The following is a 16,634-nucleotide window of genomic DNA, read 5'->3' on the forward strand; positions in this document are numbered from 1 at the left end:
AGTAAAATCGGCCAATCAAAATTGGATGTGTGTACCAGGCTTAAGGTGCCTATTGTAGGGACTTTCAGCAGTGGCAGGAGTCACTCTGACTGGTTCCACACCTTTTTTTTATGGCCAGCTTTAGGTTTTTCAGCAGTGTTGTAGGACCTAAACTTATGGGCGAGTCAGTAAGCCTTGAGGGACCCTATTGCTGTTACACTAGTTGTCTTTTCTTGAGCCATATTTTGTAGCTCCTAACTACAGCATACCAGGAACAGTCAACAAGACCTGCCATTTTAGAGATGCTCTGACAGAGCACCTAGCTGCCAAGGTCAGTTTTTCATTGTTCAACACGTCCACTTCAAAAATAGAGATGGTCAGTCAGATGCAAATAACTGGGCTGCCCAAGGAGGGCCAAATACCTATTCAACCTATAGTTTGAATAACTTTTAACAGGGGGCATGTGTGGAACAAGGGCACAGAGAGTGGTCCAGGAAGGCTCTATGAGTTCTACCCTCACAGAGAGTACCCTCCTTCTCAATAGGTGTGTGACACTTTTTTTTTTTTAGGTCACTTCAGCGTTGCTTTAACCAGTTGGTGGTTTTAATGTTGTGAATGATCAGTGTTATCACTCCAATAGGGATAGTCCATAGGATGCTAATAATTCCAAGTTGAGGCTAATTTTTATGCAATGTCCAATGGTATTAAGCCGATGTGAGATTTGATTGGTCCATCTTCAAGAGACATGCATATGAACAAAAATTAGCATCAACTCGGTCAACAATTTTTTATTTTTTTTGCATCTCATTGACTATTCCCAGCAACAAGTCATTGGCCGTGAGGGCTGCTGTGGTTGAAGTCCACTAAGTATGATCCAGTATGTGTACAATGAGCTGTGAGCCTATACACAAGAGACATGAGGCTTGATAAGAAGACTGTGTTTTATTTACATGGATTAGACACACATGGGGCTTTCTCGAACACAGCAATAAATACATCACAAGAATTTCACTGCATGTACTGTACAGTATGTACACACTGAGGAAATACTACACTTTGTGCAACCTGGTCAATGTCCTGGACATCAAGAAGACACATTAGAGAAGGCAGATAGCTGCAGAATGTGCCTTAGTGCATGTGGGTGGAGCACATCAGTACCCACTGCTCAAGAGAGAGTCCATCCTACTGTCCTGTATCTACAAATCAAAGTGTTAGAAATATAGCACTTTATATTTCCACGGCTCTCTCGAAACCAAAAATAAAACTCTGTTTCAGCTATTTCAATGCAACTGTTGTGAGACAGGGCAGCACTGTGCGGGAGGAGCTGTATCTGGTGAGTAGTTGTGCGAATAGGCAAGATTGTGCTAAGTCAGGATTGGGATGTACGCTACTGGAATCTGGAGTAAATGCAGCTATGTGCTATTAAGAAGCAGAATTATGTGGATGAAGACAGAGGAAGCAGTGCAGAGGTAACGGGTCAGTTAAGCGCTGCAGTGCAAGGGGGGGGGGGGGGGGGGTAGTGTTAGACCCCAGGAAATAATGGTATTTTTATAGTGAATATTCTTTTTAGAGTATCTACACTTTCCTTACTGGATCATTTCTATAGTGATCTTAGTATTTTATCAACTTGCATTGCATTGCCATACTTGCTATTACTCTATTTTTTCTGATCTTCCCTCTGAACCTCTTCAGTGAGTAAATGGGAAAGCTGCCTTGCATGGCTGTCACCTGTTACTGAGATGGGAGTGATTGCTTCCAATTCCAGAGTCCATACAAGTTTGAGATCTTTCCACTCTGTGAAACTAATGTAGCGTGGCAATAAACCAGCATAACTAAAGGAATGCAACAGAGCAATACATTTTACTTAATGCCAAGTGTAGTCTTTTGCACCAATGAGACAAGCAAAGATAGAAGAATTCTGGGTAACCTTTACACCAAGCCATATTCTGTCAAAATATGCCAGCAACCTTCCTAAAACAAAAAAAATGTATATCAGCCGCAGGTTTAAGATGAAAGATAATCTGTATTTAATGCTATTTAGTTAATGGCTTTTGTAGTCTTGGTATGTTATACAAGTTATTTTTTCTAATTATTAAAGTGGAGTTGCCTATTAATTATCCATCAGATTCTTGTAGTCTCAGAAGGAAATATCAAACCTTAGAGAATCAATTGTACTTCTGGTTTAGCTGATAAAACCTTTTGCATCCCTGCTGGGAAAGGAATATGGAAGCTGCCATATTTACAGGTAGTCCTCGGTTAACGAACGAGATAGGGACTGTAGGCTCGTTATTAACCTGAATCTGTTCTTAAGTCAAAACAGTGTCACAGCGAGTGCCGGATTGCGGCGATTTAAATGTTTTAAAGTACATTTACATTGATATAAAGACGCCATGTGTGTAGGGAGGTGAGCAGATAGATACCGCACACCTCCCATGTCCTGGCGTCACCCTCCGCCTCTGCAAAGAACCTCCGTGGCGCTATAAGCAGATCCGCGCCCTGTGACCCGGATACTGTACTGTACTGTGCTGCGCATGCGCAGTATGCCAGGTCGCCTCCTGGCCTGCGTCAGAAGGTGATGATCTGTTTAGCGAGACGCAGGTTTTTTATGCAGAGGGTGATGCCAGGACATGGGAGATGTGCGGTATGTATCTACTCACCTCCCCAAACACACTTCATGTCTTTAGATCAATGTAAATGTACTTAAACATTTAAATCACTGCAATCCGGCACTTGCTGTGATGTCATCGACTAGGCGGAGCAATAGTCGGGGTGTTAGTAACCCGAGGACTACCTGTATTTATTTTTAAACCATGGTAAATGGCTGGCTGCCTTGCTGGTCCTCTGCTTCCAATACTTTACAGGGATAGCCATAGTCCCTGAACAAGCATGCAGATCAGATGTTTCTGAAAATAAATCTCACAAGATTAGCTGCATGCTTTTTCAGGTAAGTGATTAAGACACAAGTGATGCCAGAATGATCAGCAGGGCTGCCAGGCAAATGGTATTGTTTAAAAGGAAATAAACATGGCAGCCTCCATATCCCTCTCGTTTCAGGTTACCTTTAAACACTTTTAGCTACAGACCCAGAACAAGTATGCAGATCAGGTGCTCTGACTGGATTAGCTGCATGCTTGTTTTCAGGTGTGTGAATCAGATATTACAGCAGCCAATCAGGACAGCCAGGCAACTGACTTTGAGGCCTGGAACCCACTAGCCTTTTCTAAGTGCTTCTGATTTGTAATGCCTTGTGTGTGATCTAACTTGAGGGATGGTTGTTTTTTTTGTTTTTTTTAATATAAACGTTAACAAAAGAGCTGCTAGTGGGTCCCAGGCCTGAAAGCCAGTGACTTTGAATTCCCTTTTTAAGGCTCCCTGCACACTGCATGCGATTCTGTTTCCGATTTTTAATCGGTTTTTACATCGTTACTGCATGCTGCGTTTTTTCCTCGGTTTTCCTGTTGATTGCATTCAGGGAAAATCGGAATTGCAAATCGGAAACTGAATCGGAATCGCAAAACTGATTTGCAGTGTGCAGGGAGCCTAAAATTGCTTTATGTCTGGTTAAGAGATCCAGAATGAGTATACAAAGGGGTTGTTCTGACTCCATAGGCTGCATTCCTGTTGCAGGCAGGTCACCCAATCTCTGAAGCCAAATCAACAGCAATAACAATTCCCGTATTCCTCTTATTTCGGTTAACATCATTTTTATTGTCCCCTTTGGGATCCCTGCATGGCCTAATCCTTGTGAATCATCATACGTTATACAAGAATTGGAGCACTGCTTCCAGAGACTTGCCACGCATGGACCACTTAGTCCATCCTTTCAGATGTAGCATATCACAGTCTCATTTTTCACGATTGAGACAGGATTGCTGTTGGAAAAGAGAGCAGGGGAGCAGCTGATTGAATAAGTTTTGTGTACCGCGTGAATGCCAAAATCTGTGACGGAATTTCTCTCAGGCGAGGTGGGAGAAGAATCAGGAAAATCTAAACATTCCTGTACTGAGAAATGTGACATTTTGCTGTGTTGATAGACAGATTTACCAACAAAGAAACTGGGTCTGCCCATGTTCACGTTTAGGGTCAAATAGGTATAGTGTGTGTGTGTGTGTGTGTATACGGTATATAATTTTTTTTTTTTTTGTTAAAGTTTAATTGAAGATTGATTGAAGGAATCATTATACTTAAAGGCGACAAAGTGAGAGGGTTATGGAGGCTGACATATTTATTTCCTTTTAACGAATACATATTGCCTGGCAGCCCTGCTCATCCTCTGCTTCTAATACGTTTAGCCATAGACCTTGAACAAGCATGTAGATCAGATGTTTCTGGAAAAAAAATGGTAAGATCAGTTCCATTCTGGTTTTAGGCGTGTGATTTAAACAGACACAACTGATGCCATAATAATCAACAGGACTGCCAGGCAACTGGTATTGTTTAAAAGGAAATAAATATGGTAGCCTCCATATACCTCTCACTTTAGGTTCCCTTTAAAGGCTGTTCTTCCTTTAAATGTGCTTCACCCCATTCTCTGTTTCTTCTCTAGCAGTATTTCACCATCTACACTTCCCATCGGTGGCAGAATGGAGTGACATAAGATCAGTGTCAGTTATCAAACTTCGCAATCTCTCAACTGATATGTGACAAAAGGCTAAGTGGCAGCTCTACAACCAAATGGGAATGTACTTCAGATTTGTTCAGAGAACATAATATGATTTGTTCAAACATTTTCCTCTCTCTTTCTCCGTCATTTATTTAGACAGAGCTAATTCTGGCCCACAACATATGCTGCATTATAATGGGTAGAGATTGTCGGCTGCATGTCAAAAACTGATGGTCTGTGCCATGTAGGAAGACCAGCAGTCCTGTCTGAAATACCCATCACCTGTTCTCATCTAACATGATTTTCAGACATCCTCATGAGCACAGCTTAATGTGGTCTTTTGAGACCTAAGGAACGTGGGAAGATATGTCTCTTGAAACCCCCCAGGATTAAGTAGGGAGGACCATGACCCACAAAAGTGCAAACATTCCATTTCACTATCAGCACACTGTGTTTCTATCCAATGTCTGTGAAAGCTCCCCCGCTTGCTTGTACAATGCCACGTTCACCTTGATGGAGTTGGTTCATTTTTGCATCAAATTGATAGTCCTGTCCTGAAAGAGGAGCTTGTAGTTTTAAGATATTTCTGAAGGCTGAGTATGGTGTCTGCAGAGTTTGGCAAACTCATTAAAAGTCTTTAAGGTCGGACCCAATTCTTGCTCCTTTCATTTTAAAATGGAGGATGGTCCATCTCATCTAACCAGGAACCTGGGCTAGTAGGAAAATCTGGATAACCCATGCTGCTTTCTGTTGAGATGTCGGATGTGGGAGCGGCTGGTAGTACTCGAGGTGGCGGGTGAGGTAAAAGCCCTCCTGAATTGTCCATGTTGTATGGCAACCCATGGGAAGGAAGAGAAGATATAGAAGAGGGTGACTGAGGAATGTCATAGGGACTGCCATCATGAAGGTCTTGGTAGGACTGTCCCGTTGCATCTATTGTGAAACCTCCATTGACCAGAGGCACACTAACAAGGTCCCCTCCTGCACTGTAAATGCCTCCTGTTGATCCCAGTTCAGACAAAATTTGATCATCTGTAAGTAAAAAAAAATAATGCAATGTTTTAATGGATGTTGGCAAGTTCATAGTGTAAATATTTTCTTAATGCCTTTAGAAGCACATGTCGTAAAGTTATCCAGAAAACATAAGGGGAATAAAAGTTCTCTCTTAGGATGCCAATAAACCCGAGGTTACTCTTTCTTTTAGGGTATTTTCACACTGAAACATTGTACATAAGGATGAGCCAAAGAATACAAAATGTAGTTTAACCTGGCTATGCGTGCTGTTGCTGTCCATTTTCCCAACAGCTCCGCATTCACAGCAGAACTTTCTGTTGTGAAGGTGGAAGTGTAGTAAGATGGAGTGCAGCATTCAACACATCGGCTAGAGGTGGCAATGTAGATGTTAACACTCTTTGCCGTGGCCTGTACTCACCAACACGCAATTTCGTACTCGCTGGTTCATCCGTCGTTGTGTTGCTTTGTAACATACACTGTTTTGCGCACTGTAACATTGTGAGATTCAAATGCTGAACAGTTCACACCTCATCCGTTGCAATGCAACTGATTTCTGTTGTTACCATGCAGGACATGCAGCGTGTTGCTAGAATCGGACATGATGTGCACATTGGTCTTTTGCTTCTGTCCTGTATAAGGCAACTACTTCATACATTTATAAACTGATCCCTGAACATCACCCAAAACATAATCTGCGCTCTGGAAACAAACTTGGTGTGGTGATCACCAGCGTAAAGCCTCTCTGCTTTCACAATAACCCATTGGTCTAATCAACTCTTCTCACACCCGCATTTTGGAATTCTCTTAAAGAGAATCTGTATTGTTAAAATCGCACAAAAGTAAACATACCAGTGCGTTAGGGGACATCTCCTATTACCCTCTGTCACAATTTCGCAGCTCCTCGCCGCATTAAAAGTGGTTAAAAACAGTTTTAAAAAGTTTGTTTATAAACAAACAAAATGGCCACCAAAACAGGAAGTAGGTTGATGTACAGTATGTCCACACATAGAAAATACATCCATACACAAGCAGGCTGTATACACCCTTCCTTTTGAATCTCAAGAGATCATTTGTGTGTTTCTTTCCCCCTGCAGCTATCTTCCACTGAAGTGTCAGGCTGTTTCTTCCTGCAGAGTGCAGACAGCTCTGCCTGTATGTAATTCCTCAATATGTGAAAGCCCAGCCAGCTCAGAGGAGGATTTATCCAGCTTGTAAAAGATAAGAGAGAAGAGAGAATCTGTCCTAATCTAAATAATACACAGGCAGTGTGCAGAGAGGGGCTTGGAGGGGGGAGATGCATCACAGAACCACAACACTGAAGAACTTGGCAGCCTTCCAGACACAGGCTGACAAGTCTGACAAGAGAGAGATAAGTTGATTTATTACAGAGATGGTGATAGTAGAACATGCTGCAGCAAGCCAGAACACATTAGAATAGCTTTTGGAACTTGTATGATGATAAAAAACAGGATGCAATTTTTGTTACGGAGTCTCTTTAAGTTTGTCTTCTGCCCTGGAACTTCCTTCTACATTCTATTCTGCACTTGCCATCCCTCAAGATCTTCAAACAACCTTTAAACTGATGTCTTCAGGCATGCACACAATCTGACCTAGGATATGTTAGCAAGTTAATGATCCAGCTTAGTCTGAATTAAGGTGTCAGGGCACCACCAACTCATTTTAACTAATATTTTTTAGGAGAAAAAGGAGGATAGATAAAATTGTTTATCGTAGCAGTTTATTTTCACCTAGGGCTCACTTTAAAGACTGTAGCAGTTGAACAATTGCAGTCACATGCATGCACGGGCAGTGATCCATTTTTCAACAACTCCAAGACAGCCAGTTATTGCAATTATACAGCTGCAAATACACTGCCTTTTTCTAGTCCTCCATGTGCTCTAGTATGACCTGGAAGACGTGGCCACCTAAATGATCTTTAATAAATCTTGGCCAGGTCTTCACAATGATGTTTGTTCTATGCTGAACTGAAGCCCAGGAGAACCTTAATACATTAGAGGAGGGGGGTCAATCCACCAGCATCTCCAAAAATGAAAGTATTGAGCCTTTAAAAAAACAGCTAATTTAAAATAACTATAAAGAAAGATGTAAAAAGTTATAGTCTAGTGGCTAAATTCCAACGTAACGTTAGAACGCCTTTCAACATGACATGCCTACAATAAAGATCTTCTTTATAGAACAGTAAACCGCAGATATAATGAAGGAATTAGTCTGATACAAAATAATAGGAAGCAGGTTTGAATTATAATCTGCTTAATATTCCGCACACACCAAAATCATCATAAACCGGTTGATGGCTGAACTAGAGGTATGATTAATGCTGCTTCGCCGTTCTTATTTATATGATCAATGGCCTGGTTCACGGCCGTGTTTGACAAATGGACTGCAGGGAATACTACTCAGGTATTTACTGGAGATGGAGAGGAGGCTGTAACTACCGATGGCTGTCAGCTCTGTGGTGGCTACAACTTTCCAGCAGCCCCGGAATACCGGCTGACAAATACAAAGTTCATTACAATGCACCATATTTCACGGCAACACAGCCTGCACTGCCATAATTCACTGTAACTTCTCGCCTCTGTGAATTGCTTTGCACTTTTTAAAATGAAGGGCTGTGTTCTGCATTCCAGCTGTTGCTAATCTTGATTTTTCGCCAGCCACGAGCATCATGGGAGGATTGAGTGATCCATTTATAAGGTTTAAAGCTCTGCATGTCATAACAGCACATTGTAATAGCCAGAGCAATTTAAGACCGCCCATTTCAAAGTACAAACAGCCGACCCTAAATGTCGACATACAAGCTGAATTTTTGGGAATTTTTTTTTTTTTTAAATTAACCAGTTTGCGAACACTTTTTTTCTTTTTGCATTTATAAGACTCAACAGACTCAAATTAATGTAGAGTGATTTGTTAATTTTTAGTTTTAATTATATGATTATTCCTGCTGTTATTTTCTAGGCCGGCAACCAAGGGCCTGCCCTGATGATGTTGGTATTAAGTCGCAGGTTCCAAATTTGTGTTCTGCTTACCGTAACAAATCAATTCACTAGGGAATCCCATCCATTTCAGACTGACAAGTGTGCAAGAATACTATAAATCAGAGTTCCCCAACCCTGTCCTCAAGGCCCACCAACAGTACATGTTTTGAAGAAAACCACAAACATGAACAGGTGAGGTAATTAGTGTCTCAGCATCGCTGTGGATTTCTACAAAACATGCACTGTTGGTGGACCTTGAGGACAGGGTTGGGGAATACTGCTATAAATAAAGGATCTGTGAACATGCCCGTCTCTCCGTTGCGAAAATGGTCAGTTTTTTGGCTAGTGGCGAAAGGGCCTAAAACTCCTTGAAGGTAAATCAATATAGATGATGGTTGTTCCAAGTCATCTGGGTCTAAAATATTTATCAAGTGCAGACAACATGGGAAGGTTGTAAAAGGGAAACACTTTAGGTAGACCAAGGAAGACAACAATGTGTCAAGATTGAAAACTTAAAGCAATATGCCTTGAAAATAGAAAATGCACAGTAAGAGAGATGAAAAAATGGGTAAAAACTGCAGACAAGCAGGTTGAGTCACTAAAAAGCGGTTAACCCACTGCACACAAGCATCGCGTGATAAAAGCAGCACGTGCACACTATGCACGGTCCTATCAGCCTAGTATGTGCTCAGTTGTTACATGCGATTGTTCTGATTGCTACATGTTAGTTTGTAGCGTGACTGCGATACTTCACCAGCATGGCCGCTACTACGTTAATTAGCGTAGTAGTGGCCGCTCTAGTGAAGTATCAGTATTAAGTAACCCATTTACATTTCAATTACAAGTACAATAGAAGCTCCAGGACTGGCTCTACGTTACCTCTGTAGCTTAGTTCGCTGTCACTCACACCACAGTCCTCCGCAGAACTTTCCTTCCCAGGCTTCCCCACACGCGGTTTTCTGACACTCTTGTAGAACTGTCCCCAGCGCTGCCGCCCTGCGTCCTTCTTTAGACGTTTCTCTTTTGCACGCCTGTTTTGGAACCAGACCTGAAAGTTAAGAGAGTGAAGACCGAGTGAGTTCTTCTTGTGAGTAATACCAAGGGATCCACTATTCATGAAATCATTGTTTTGGTATTATTTTGGAAGGTTTAAATATAAGTCACATTTTCTCTTGTTAGACTATATAAATAGTCATGTGAAACAGTAAGTGTACACCATAGAATCTTTTTGTTTTCACTTATTCGGTATATATTTCATTTAATAATCGGTACAAGTTAGATAATTCACTCTTTACATTTTTGTAATCTATTCTGTAAATTAAATGATGCAAGTAAGTAAATACACCCTTATATTTATCACTATTTCAGACACCTAAAATTACAATTTAGTACCCCAAATCATGAATGCCTATGGCTCCTTTCACAGAATAATTCTGCATGCCAACTCACTACCTACTGTATATTCTGGCATATAAAACACATTTTAACCCTTGAAAATCTGAAAAGTCCGGGGTCGTCTTGTACTCCGGGTGTCATGCCTTATCCTGTTACCGACTCAGATCTCACTGCTGAGAACTGTAGTGAAGTGGCGCTGGCGAACATGTGCGAGATTTGAGAGGCAGAGAAGGAGGTGAATAGGATACAAGGGTGGATCAGAAGGGTGAAAGGCACAGCGCAATCTATTCTTCCATACCGCTCTGATAAACAGGCAAGGAGAGCTGATCAATACACTTAAAGAGAATCTGTATTGTTAAAATCGCACAAAAGTAAACATACCAGTGCGTTAGGGGACATCTCCTATTACCCTCTGTCACAATTTCGCCGTTCCTCGCCGCATTAAAAGTGGTTAAAAACAGTTTTAAAAAGTTTGTTTATAAACAAACAAAATGGCCACCAAAACAGGAAGTAGGTTGATGTGCAGTATGTCCACACATAGAAAATACATCCATACACAAGCAGCCTGTATACAGCCTTCCTTTTTAATCTCAAGAGATCATTTGTGTGTTTCTTCCCCCCTGCAGCTATCTTCCACTGAAGTGTTAGGCTTTTTCTTCCTGCAGAGTGCAGACAGCTCTTCCTGTATGTAATTCCTCAGTATGTGAAAGCCCAGCCAGCTCAGAGGAGGATTTATCCAGCTTGTAAAAGATAATAGAGCAGAGAGAACCTGCCATAATCTAAATAACACACAGGCAGTGTGCAGAGAGGGGCCAGGAGGGGGGAGATGCATCACAGAACCACAACACTGAAGAACTTGGCAGCCTTCCAGACACAGGCTGACAAGTCTGACAAGAGAGAGATAAGTTGATTTATTACAGAGATGGTGATAGTAGAACGTGCTGCAGTAAGCCAGAACACATTAGAATAGCTTTTGGAACTTGTAGGATGATAAAAAACAGGATGCAATTTTTGTTACGGAGTCTCTTTAATGAGAGGGAGAGTTGACCAATCCAACCAGTCAGTATATACTGGATACCACATACAGTACAGCACCGGTATCTGTTCATACATAGCACCAGTATATGATGTTTTTTTTAATTGTTATTTGGTGTGCGTTGGAAGAGGGGTAGTCTTATACGGTGATTATATCACAAACTCTATATTTTAACTGGAAAAGTTGGGGGTCGTCTTATACGCTGGAATATACGATATACACTTCTAAGGGCCTGTTCACACTTGTGCATTGTAAGGCCCAGTTCACACAGGCGTCCCGTGGCATCTCGCTCAAATGCTTTTCTACAAGCACCACCGGAAGCTGCCAAATGCTTTTTTTTATGATCCTGGAAGCTACATGCATTGCTAATTATGGTGAGTTCCTTATAAAATGCATTAATTAAAAACCACCCTTAACAAGGGCTTTAACTGGGATTTGTAACCTCACTCAGTCTCTGTAAATCATCAGTGGTCAGTGAAGGTCCTGCCAACCAGTACATGCAGGGGGCGTAACTACAAATCATGGGGCCACAAAGCAAAACTTTGATAAGGCCTCCAGTGTTCACACCCTTACCCTTGCCTATCCTTGATGACCCTCACAACATCGTGGCGCATCTTGCTAGGGTCATAAAACAAGTGTGGCCATCATAATCTTCACCCCCGTAACAAGTGTAACCACAAAACACCTGTACTGAAGGATGGACCCCTTTATCATAGGGAGTGAAGTAGTAGTTGGTGCCCCCTTACAACTGTGGGCTCCCCTGTGGTTGCAGGGGCTGCTCACCTGCAGTTACGCCCCTGAGTACATGACTAGAAGCAAATTATTTTCTGATTGGCTGTGAGAATAAAATGTATGCTAGAGAAAGCCATGATTTCTAATAATGCCACTGCCAGTGATGCTTATTCATGTAGCACAGAATATGTAACTAGGCTCCTGGCAGAAAGGATCATCTAACCTGAAGTTCTAGCCAGAGTTAAGCTATAAGGATGGTCATGTAAAAGGTATGACATTTTATTTCAAGTACACAGGATAATAAGCTATAAGAATAAACCAGGCTGGTCCTACCTTGATACCACTTGAATTATTCAGGTGGCAAAATTTAGGGGTCAGTGCCAGCAACTGTATCTAGTAGACTAGGATAGTAAATTACAGGACATGGGCCCATATGCACTTCACTTTTTCTCCTGAGTTTTCTCCTAGGTGATATTTTTTAAACTTGTCATTAAAATGCCTTTTAAGCCACCAGAAAGCAAGAAACTATTCAAAATAATTTTGATAGTACCCTTTCTTTTACTTTTTGGTACTTTTTCAGTTGAAAAGTGCTGGAAAGTTATTTTAAATTGAAAATGAAAAATTATCTCCTAAGAGAAAAATCAGGTGAAACAGTGAATTGCATATGGCCCATGGACTCTAAAAGTAAATGACAAACTTTCAAACAGATTTTTGATAACTATTAAAGAATGTACATGCCTTATGGAAACTACAATTCTAAAAAAGGCCAGTATGGATAAATAATTAACATTTTGGGCATGATTAAGGGTAAAATGAACTACTTTAGCACCCTAAAGCAAAATGTGATTGCATCTGCATAAAAGAATCATAAGGAATGCAACAAAAACTCCCAAAAAGTTAATCAGACTTGCAAAACTGGAAGCAGAAAAACAAGTGGTTTGTGAAAAGGCCAAATCCAAAAAAGTTTTACATTATATAAATTCAAAAAGAAAGAAGACAGACAACACAGCACTTTTACAAGATCAGGCAGGAAACACAGTTGTGGAAGACTGAGCTAAAGCCAGGTTTTTAAATTAATTATTTGCTTCTGTAATTACTGAGGTGATGTCTTCTCTCATAATACGGCTCTGGTTTGTTCCCAGTCTACCTCATTCAACATGAATTGCCTTAATTGAGGACCCACCCTTTACCCCCCCTTAAGGACCAGCGCTGTTATTTGTGATCTGTGCTGGGTGGGCTCTACAGCCCCCAGCACAGATCAGGGTGCATCCAGAGCGATCAGATCGCCCCCCTTTTTCCCCCACCATGGGGATGATGTGCTGGGGGGGTCTGATCGCTCCTGCCTGCCGGTGTTGCGGGGAGGGGCACCTCAAAGCCCCCCTCCGCGGCGAAATCCCCCCCCCCCCCTCCCTCTCCTACCTGGCCCCCCTGGTGTTCCGGGCTGCACAGGACGCTATCTGTCCTGTGCAGCCAGTGACAGGACGTCCCCTGTCACATGGCGGCGATCCCCGGCCGCTGATTGGCCGGGGATCACCGATCTGCCTTACGGCGCTGCTGCGCAGCAGCGCCGTACAATGTAAACAAAGCGGATTATTTACGCTTGTGTTTACATTTAGCCTGCGAGCCGCCATCGGCAGCCCGCAGGCTATTTACGGAGCCCCCCACCGTGAATTGACAGGAAGCAGCCGCTCGCGCGAGCGGCTGCTTCCTGATTAATCAGCCTGCAGCTGGCGACGCAATACTGCGTCGCTGGTCCTGCAGCTGCCACTTTGCCGACGCGCGGTATGAGTGCGCGGTCGGCAAGTGGTTAAGGCTCAGACACGTCGCAACAATATGCCCAACTATCTTGTAACTTTGGTCTGTTGGAAGATAGTTGGGCATGTGTATGGCTGGCAAACATCCAGATGACCAACTGAGAATAGGTTGTTTGCCAGATTCAACTGGTAGATCAACCTACCCAACTATTATGCAAGTTGGAACTTGTGTGTAAAAGTCTTATGAACAACTTTCTTTTTTTTAATGCAGACTTGTGCATATGTAAGACACACATATTGAACACTGCAGTCTGCATGAGAATGAAATTAATGCACAGAAAACTCAAAAACTTTGGCAGGAGTTATAACCGAGGTAACGTTGGAACCCAACTATTAAAAACAGTTATACTCACATATTACAACTTAGGATAAATAACACACTTCAATGACTATGAATTATAGTCACAGAAAAAGAAAGGAAGAGGGGGAGAGAGTAAAAAGAAGAAAGGAAAAGAAGGGGAGGAAAGAAAAAGGGGGGAGGGGGTCTAGTCCGAGGGCCTGGCCAAAGCCCAGTGCCTGTGAGACACCCCGACCATTACAAAGTATACCCAATAGTAGAACTATCAATAGTAGGTTCAGGTTAGCACACCAACCTCAAAGTTCGAACAATTCAATTAATTGCTTCATCAGCACATACATGTGACAATTGTTTCGGGGCCATGGCAGGTCCCCTTCTTCAAACAGTGTAATTGTCACATTTATGTGCTGATGAAGCAATAAACTGAATTGTTTGCACTTTGAAGTTGGTGTGCTAACCTGAACCTACTATTGACTGTTGAAGTACCGGGTGATTGGGCTTAGCATCCACAGGTTATGCACCCACACCTTGGGTAAGGTGTGCCACCTCTACAATCCACTTACTTCAGTAGTAGAACTAAGTCAGGTGAGCTCCGGAGAAAAGATCTTTAACCAAGCATCCCATACTTTATTAGATTTTTTTGTGACAATTCCTATTCGGGTAAGTAAGTTTGTAGAGAGGCAACATTTTGTTAACAGCCATGATCCATGCACCATGGGTGGGAGGAGATGGATTTTTCCACTTGAATGCTATCTCTTTCTGAGCATAGTTACACAATACTCTTAGGTCTTCTGATACATCCTCATGTGTCCTGATTCAAATAGGCCATAGAACACTACCTTAGGCGTTAGGGGACCCTGATAGCAACACGCTGAACTGTCCTCTCCACCTTCTGCCAAAAGGCATGAAGTCAAGGACAGGACCACATCATGTGACAAAATACACACAGGGCTAACCTGCATCTGGAGTAGTCAGGGGAAATAGTGGGGCTCATCTTATTCAATCGGATAGGATTAAATTACTGTATTTTTTATTATAGTCCAAATGCACGGAGTTCCTGACTTGTGAATGCCTGCCAATATGAACCTCCAACCCACCGCAATGTCTGGGACACAGTGTACTGTGGCCATGCAGAGGACGACATGAAGGGGCATAGAGGAAGACACAAGGGGGACACAGGAGGACACAAGGGGGACAGAGGCAGACACATGGGGGACACAGGAGGACACAAGGGGGACAGGAGGACACAGAGAGACACAATAGGTACAAGGGAGCATGAGGTACAAAGAGGACATAATCCAGAAGATGCCCCTTCACCATGGATGCACCAGGTTTAGTATATATTTTTCCCCCTAGTTTTTGTCCTCTGAACCTAGGTGCATCTTATGGTAAGAAGCCTCTTATAGTCCGAAAAATACGGTAAGTGCAGTGGAGAATTTTCAGGGCTACTAGTCTGTCTCTGGCTGACACTAAATCAGACTGCAAGTCTGCAATAGAGGTCTTGAGATCCTCAAGAATCAGCTCCAGGACCTCCGAGCTCCACGCCACTAGGCATTTGTCAGTTCTCCCTTTTTCTTGTCCCTCAATAACCATTCATACGTAGCAGACAGTGGCTTGTCTACCTTAGCAACAATGTACAATGATCCAAGATCATCAGATTCAAGCAGAATTGGTTCCTTCCCAAATTGAGATTGCATAGCATGTCTCAATTCGATGAATCGGTGAAAATGTGCGATTGCTCAAATTAAATGAAGATTTAAGAGCGTTAAACTCCAACAAACTGCCTTGCGGGGCAATATGTTTCAAATGCTTAATTCCCTGTTTAGCCCAAGGAGAAGGGTAGAGGAAATGCTCCAGACATGGGTTGCCCCGCAGCAGGGTATGAGGAGACAGGTGGCCAGGAGTTTTAACCAACCCAGACACCGTGCCCCATACCTTCAGAGTAGCCCGCATTGCAGGAGTGGTTGGATATGCGCACCTGTGACCTCTGAAGGGAAGGCATGTGAGAGCAGGATTTTGGGGGGACTGGCTGAGCCACCAACGAACAGTTACAGACATAGAGGCTAAATAATACAGCAAGCATAATATTTAAGTGAGTTGGTTGCCATGTATACTTACTTGTTGTGTAAACAACTTGTTGTGTGGTTGGCCATATTGTTGGGTGGTTGTGCATTAAGTTGGACCTGTGTATGAGCCATAACATAGGAAGGTGCAAAGACATGTTTAAATAAGACAAGGCACCTGGCCCAGGAAACTACTGACCAGTTGTGTGTAAATTGTTTAAAGTTATCCTAAGGCATGCTAAACAAAATTATGCAGCTCAGTACTGTATAATCTAATTTCAGTTCAACAGCATGGGTTTATTAAAGACAGGTCCTGTCTCATACACATGTTCAGCTTTTATACAGTGATGAATGAAACGTAGATCCTGGGAAAGCAATACATGTAGCACACTTGGGCTTTGCAAATGCTTGTGATACCGTACTAATCCCCACAATAGCCTGGTGCAGAGGCTAAGGATACAGGAAAATGTGTGTATCGTGTAGATATAAAACTGGTTAAGAAACAGAAGGCAAAGAGTGGTGAATGGATCATACGCAAAATGCAAAACTATTAGCAGTTAGATCCTGCAAGGGTCAGCACTGGGTCAAATTATTTTAAATGTATTTGTTAATGATTAAGTAGACAGACTACACAGTAATGTATCCATCTTTGCAGATGATAGAAAATTATGCAGAATTATCAACACTAGGCAGGTTACATATTA

At 42.3% G+C, this 16,634-nt stretch overlaps 1 protein-coding gene across 2 annotated transcripts in view; it reads right to left on the reverse strand.

Annotated features, from left to right (window-relative positions):
• Positions 1-906: 906 nt before the first annotated feature.
• The window catches only part of LHX4 (LIM homeobox 4), a 114,893-nt gene continuing 99,165 nt past the window's right edge, over positions 907-16,634 (reverse strand). The window contains exons 5-7 of one of the 2 annotated variants that reach the window (XR_011021993.1): positions 9,472-9,640; positions 5,092-5,614; positions 907-1,950 (exon numbers count right to left, since the gene is read on the reverse strand). Coding sequence is in view for 1 of the 2 variants with exons in the window: in XM_068239715.1 (XP_068095816.1) it covers positions 5,253-5,614; positions 9,472-9,640 (531 nt within the window). In the remaining variant the exon portion in view is untranslated. Of the gene's footprint in view, positions 5,615-9,471; positions 9,641-16,634 lie in introns of both variants that reach the window. The other variant, XM_068239715.1, reaches the window with a different exon arrangement.

The sequence above is a fragment of the Hyperolius riggenbachi genome, chromosome 6, assembly GCF_040937935.1.
Source record: "Hyperolius riggenbachi isolate aHypRig1 chromosome 6, aHypRig1.pri, whole genome shotgun sequence".
Lineage (NCBI taxonomy): Eukaryota > Metazoa > Chordata > Amphibia > Anura > Hyperoliidae > Hyperolius > Hyperolius riggenbachi.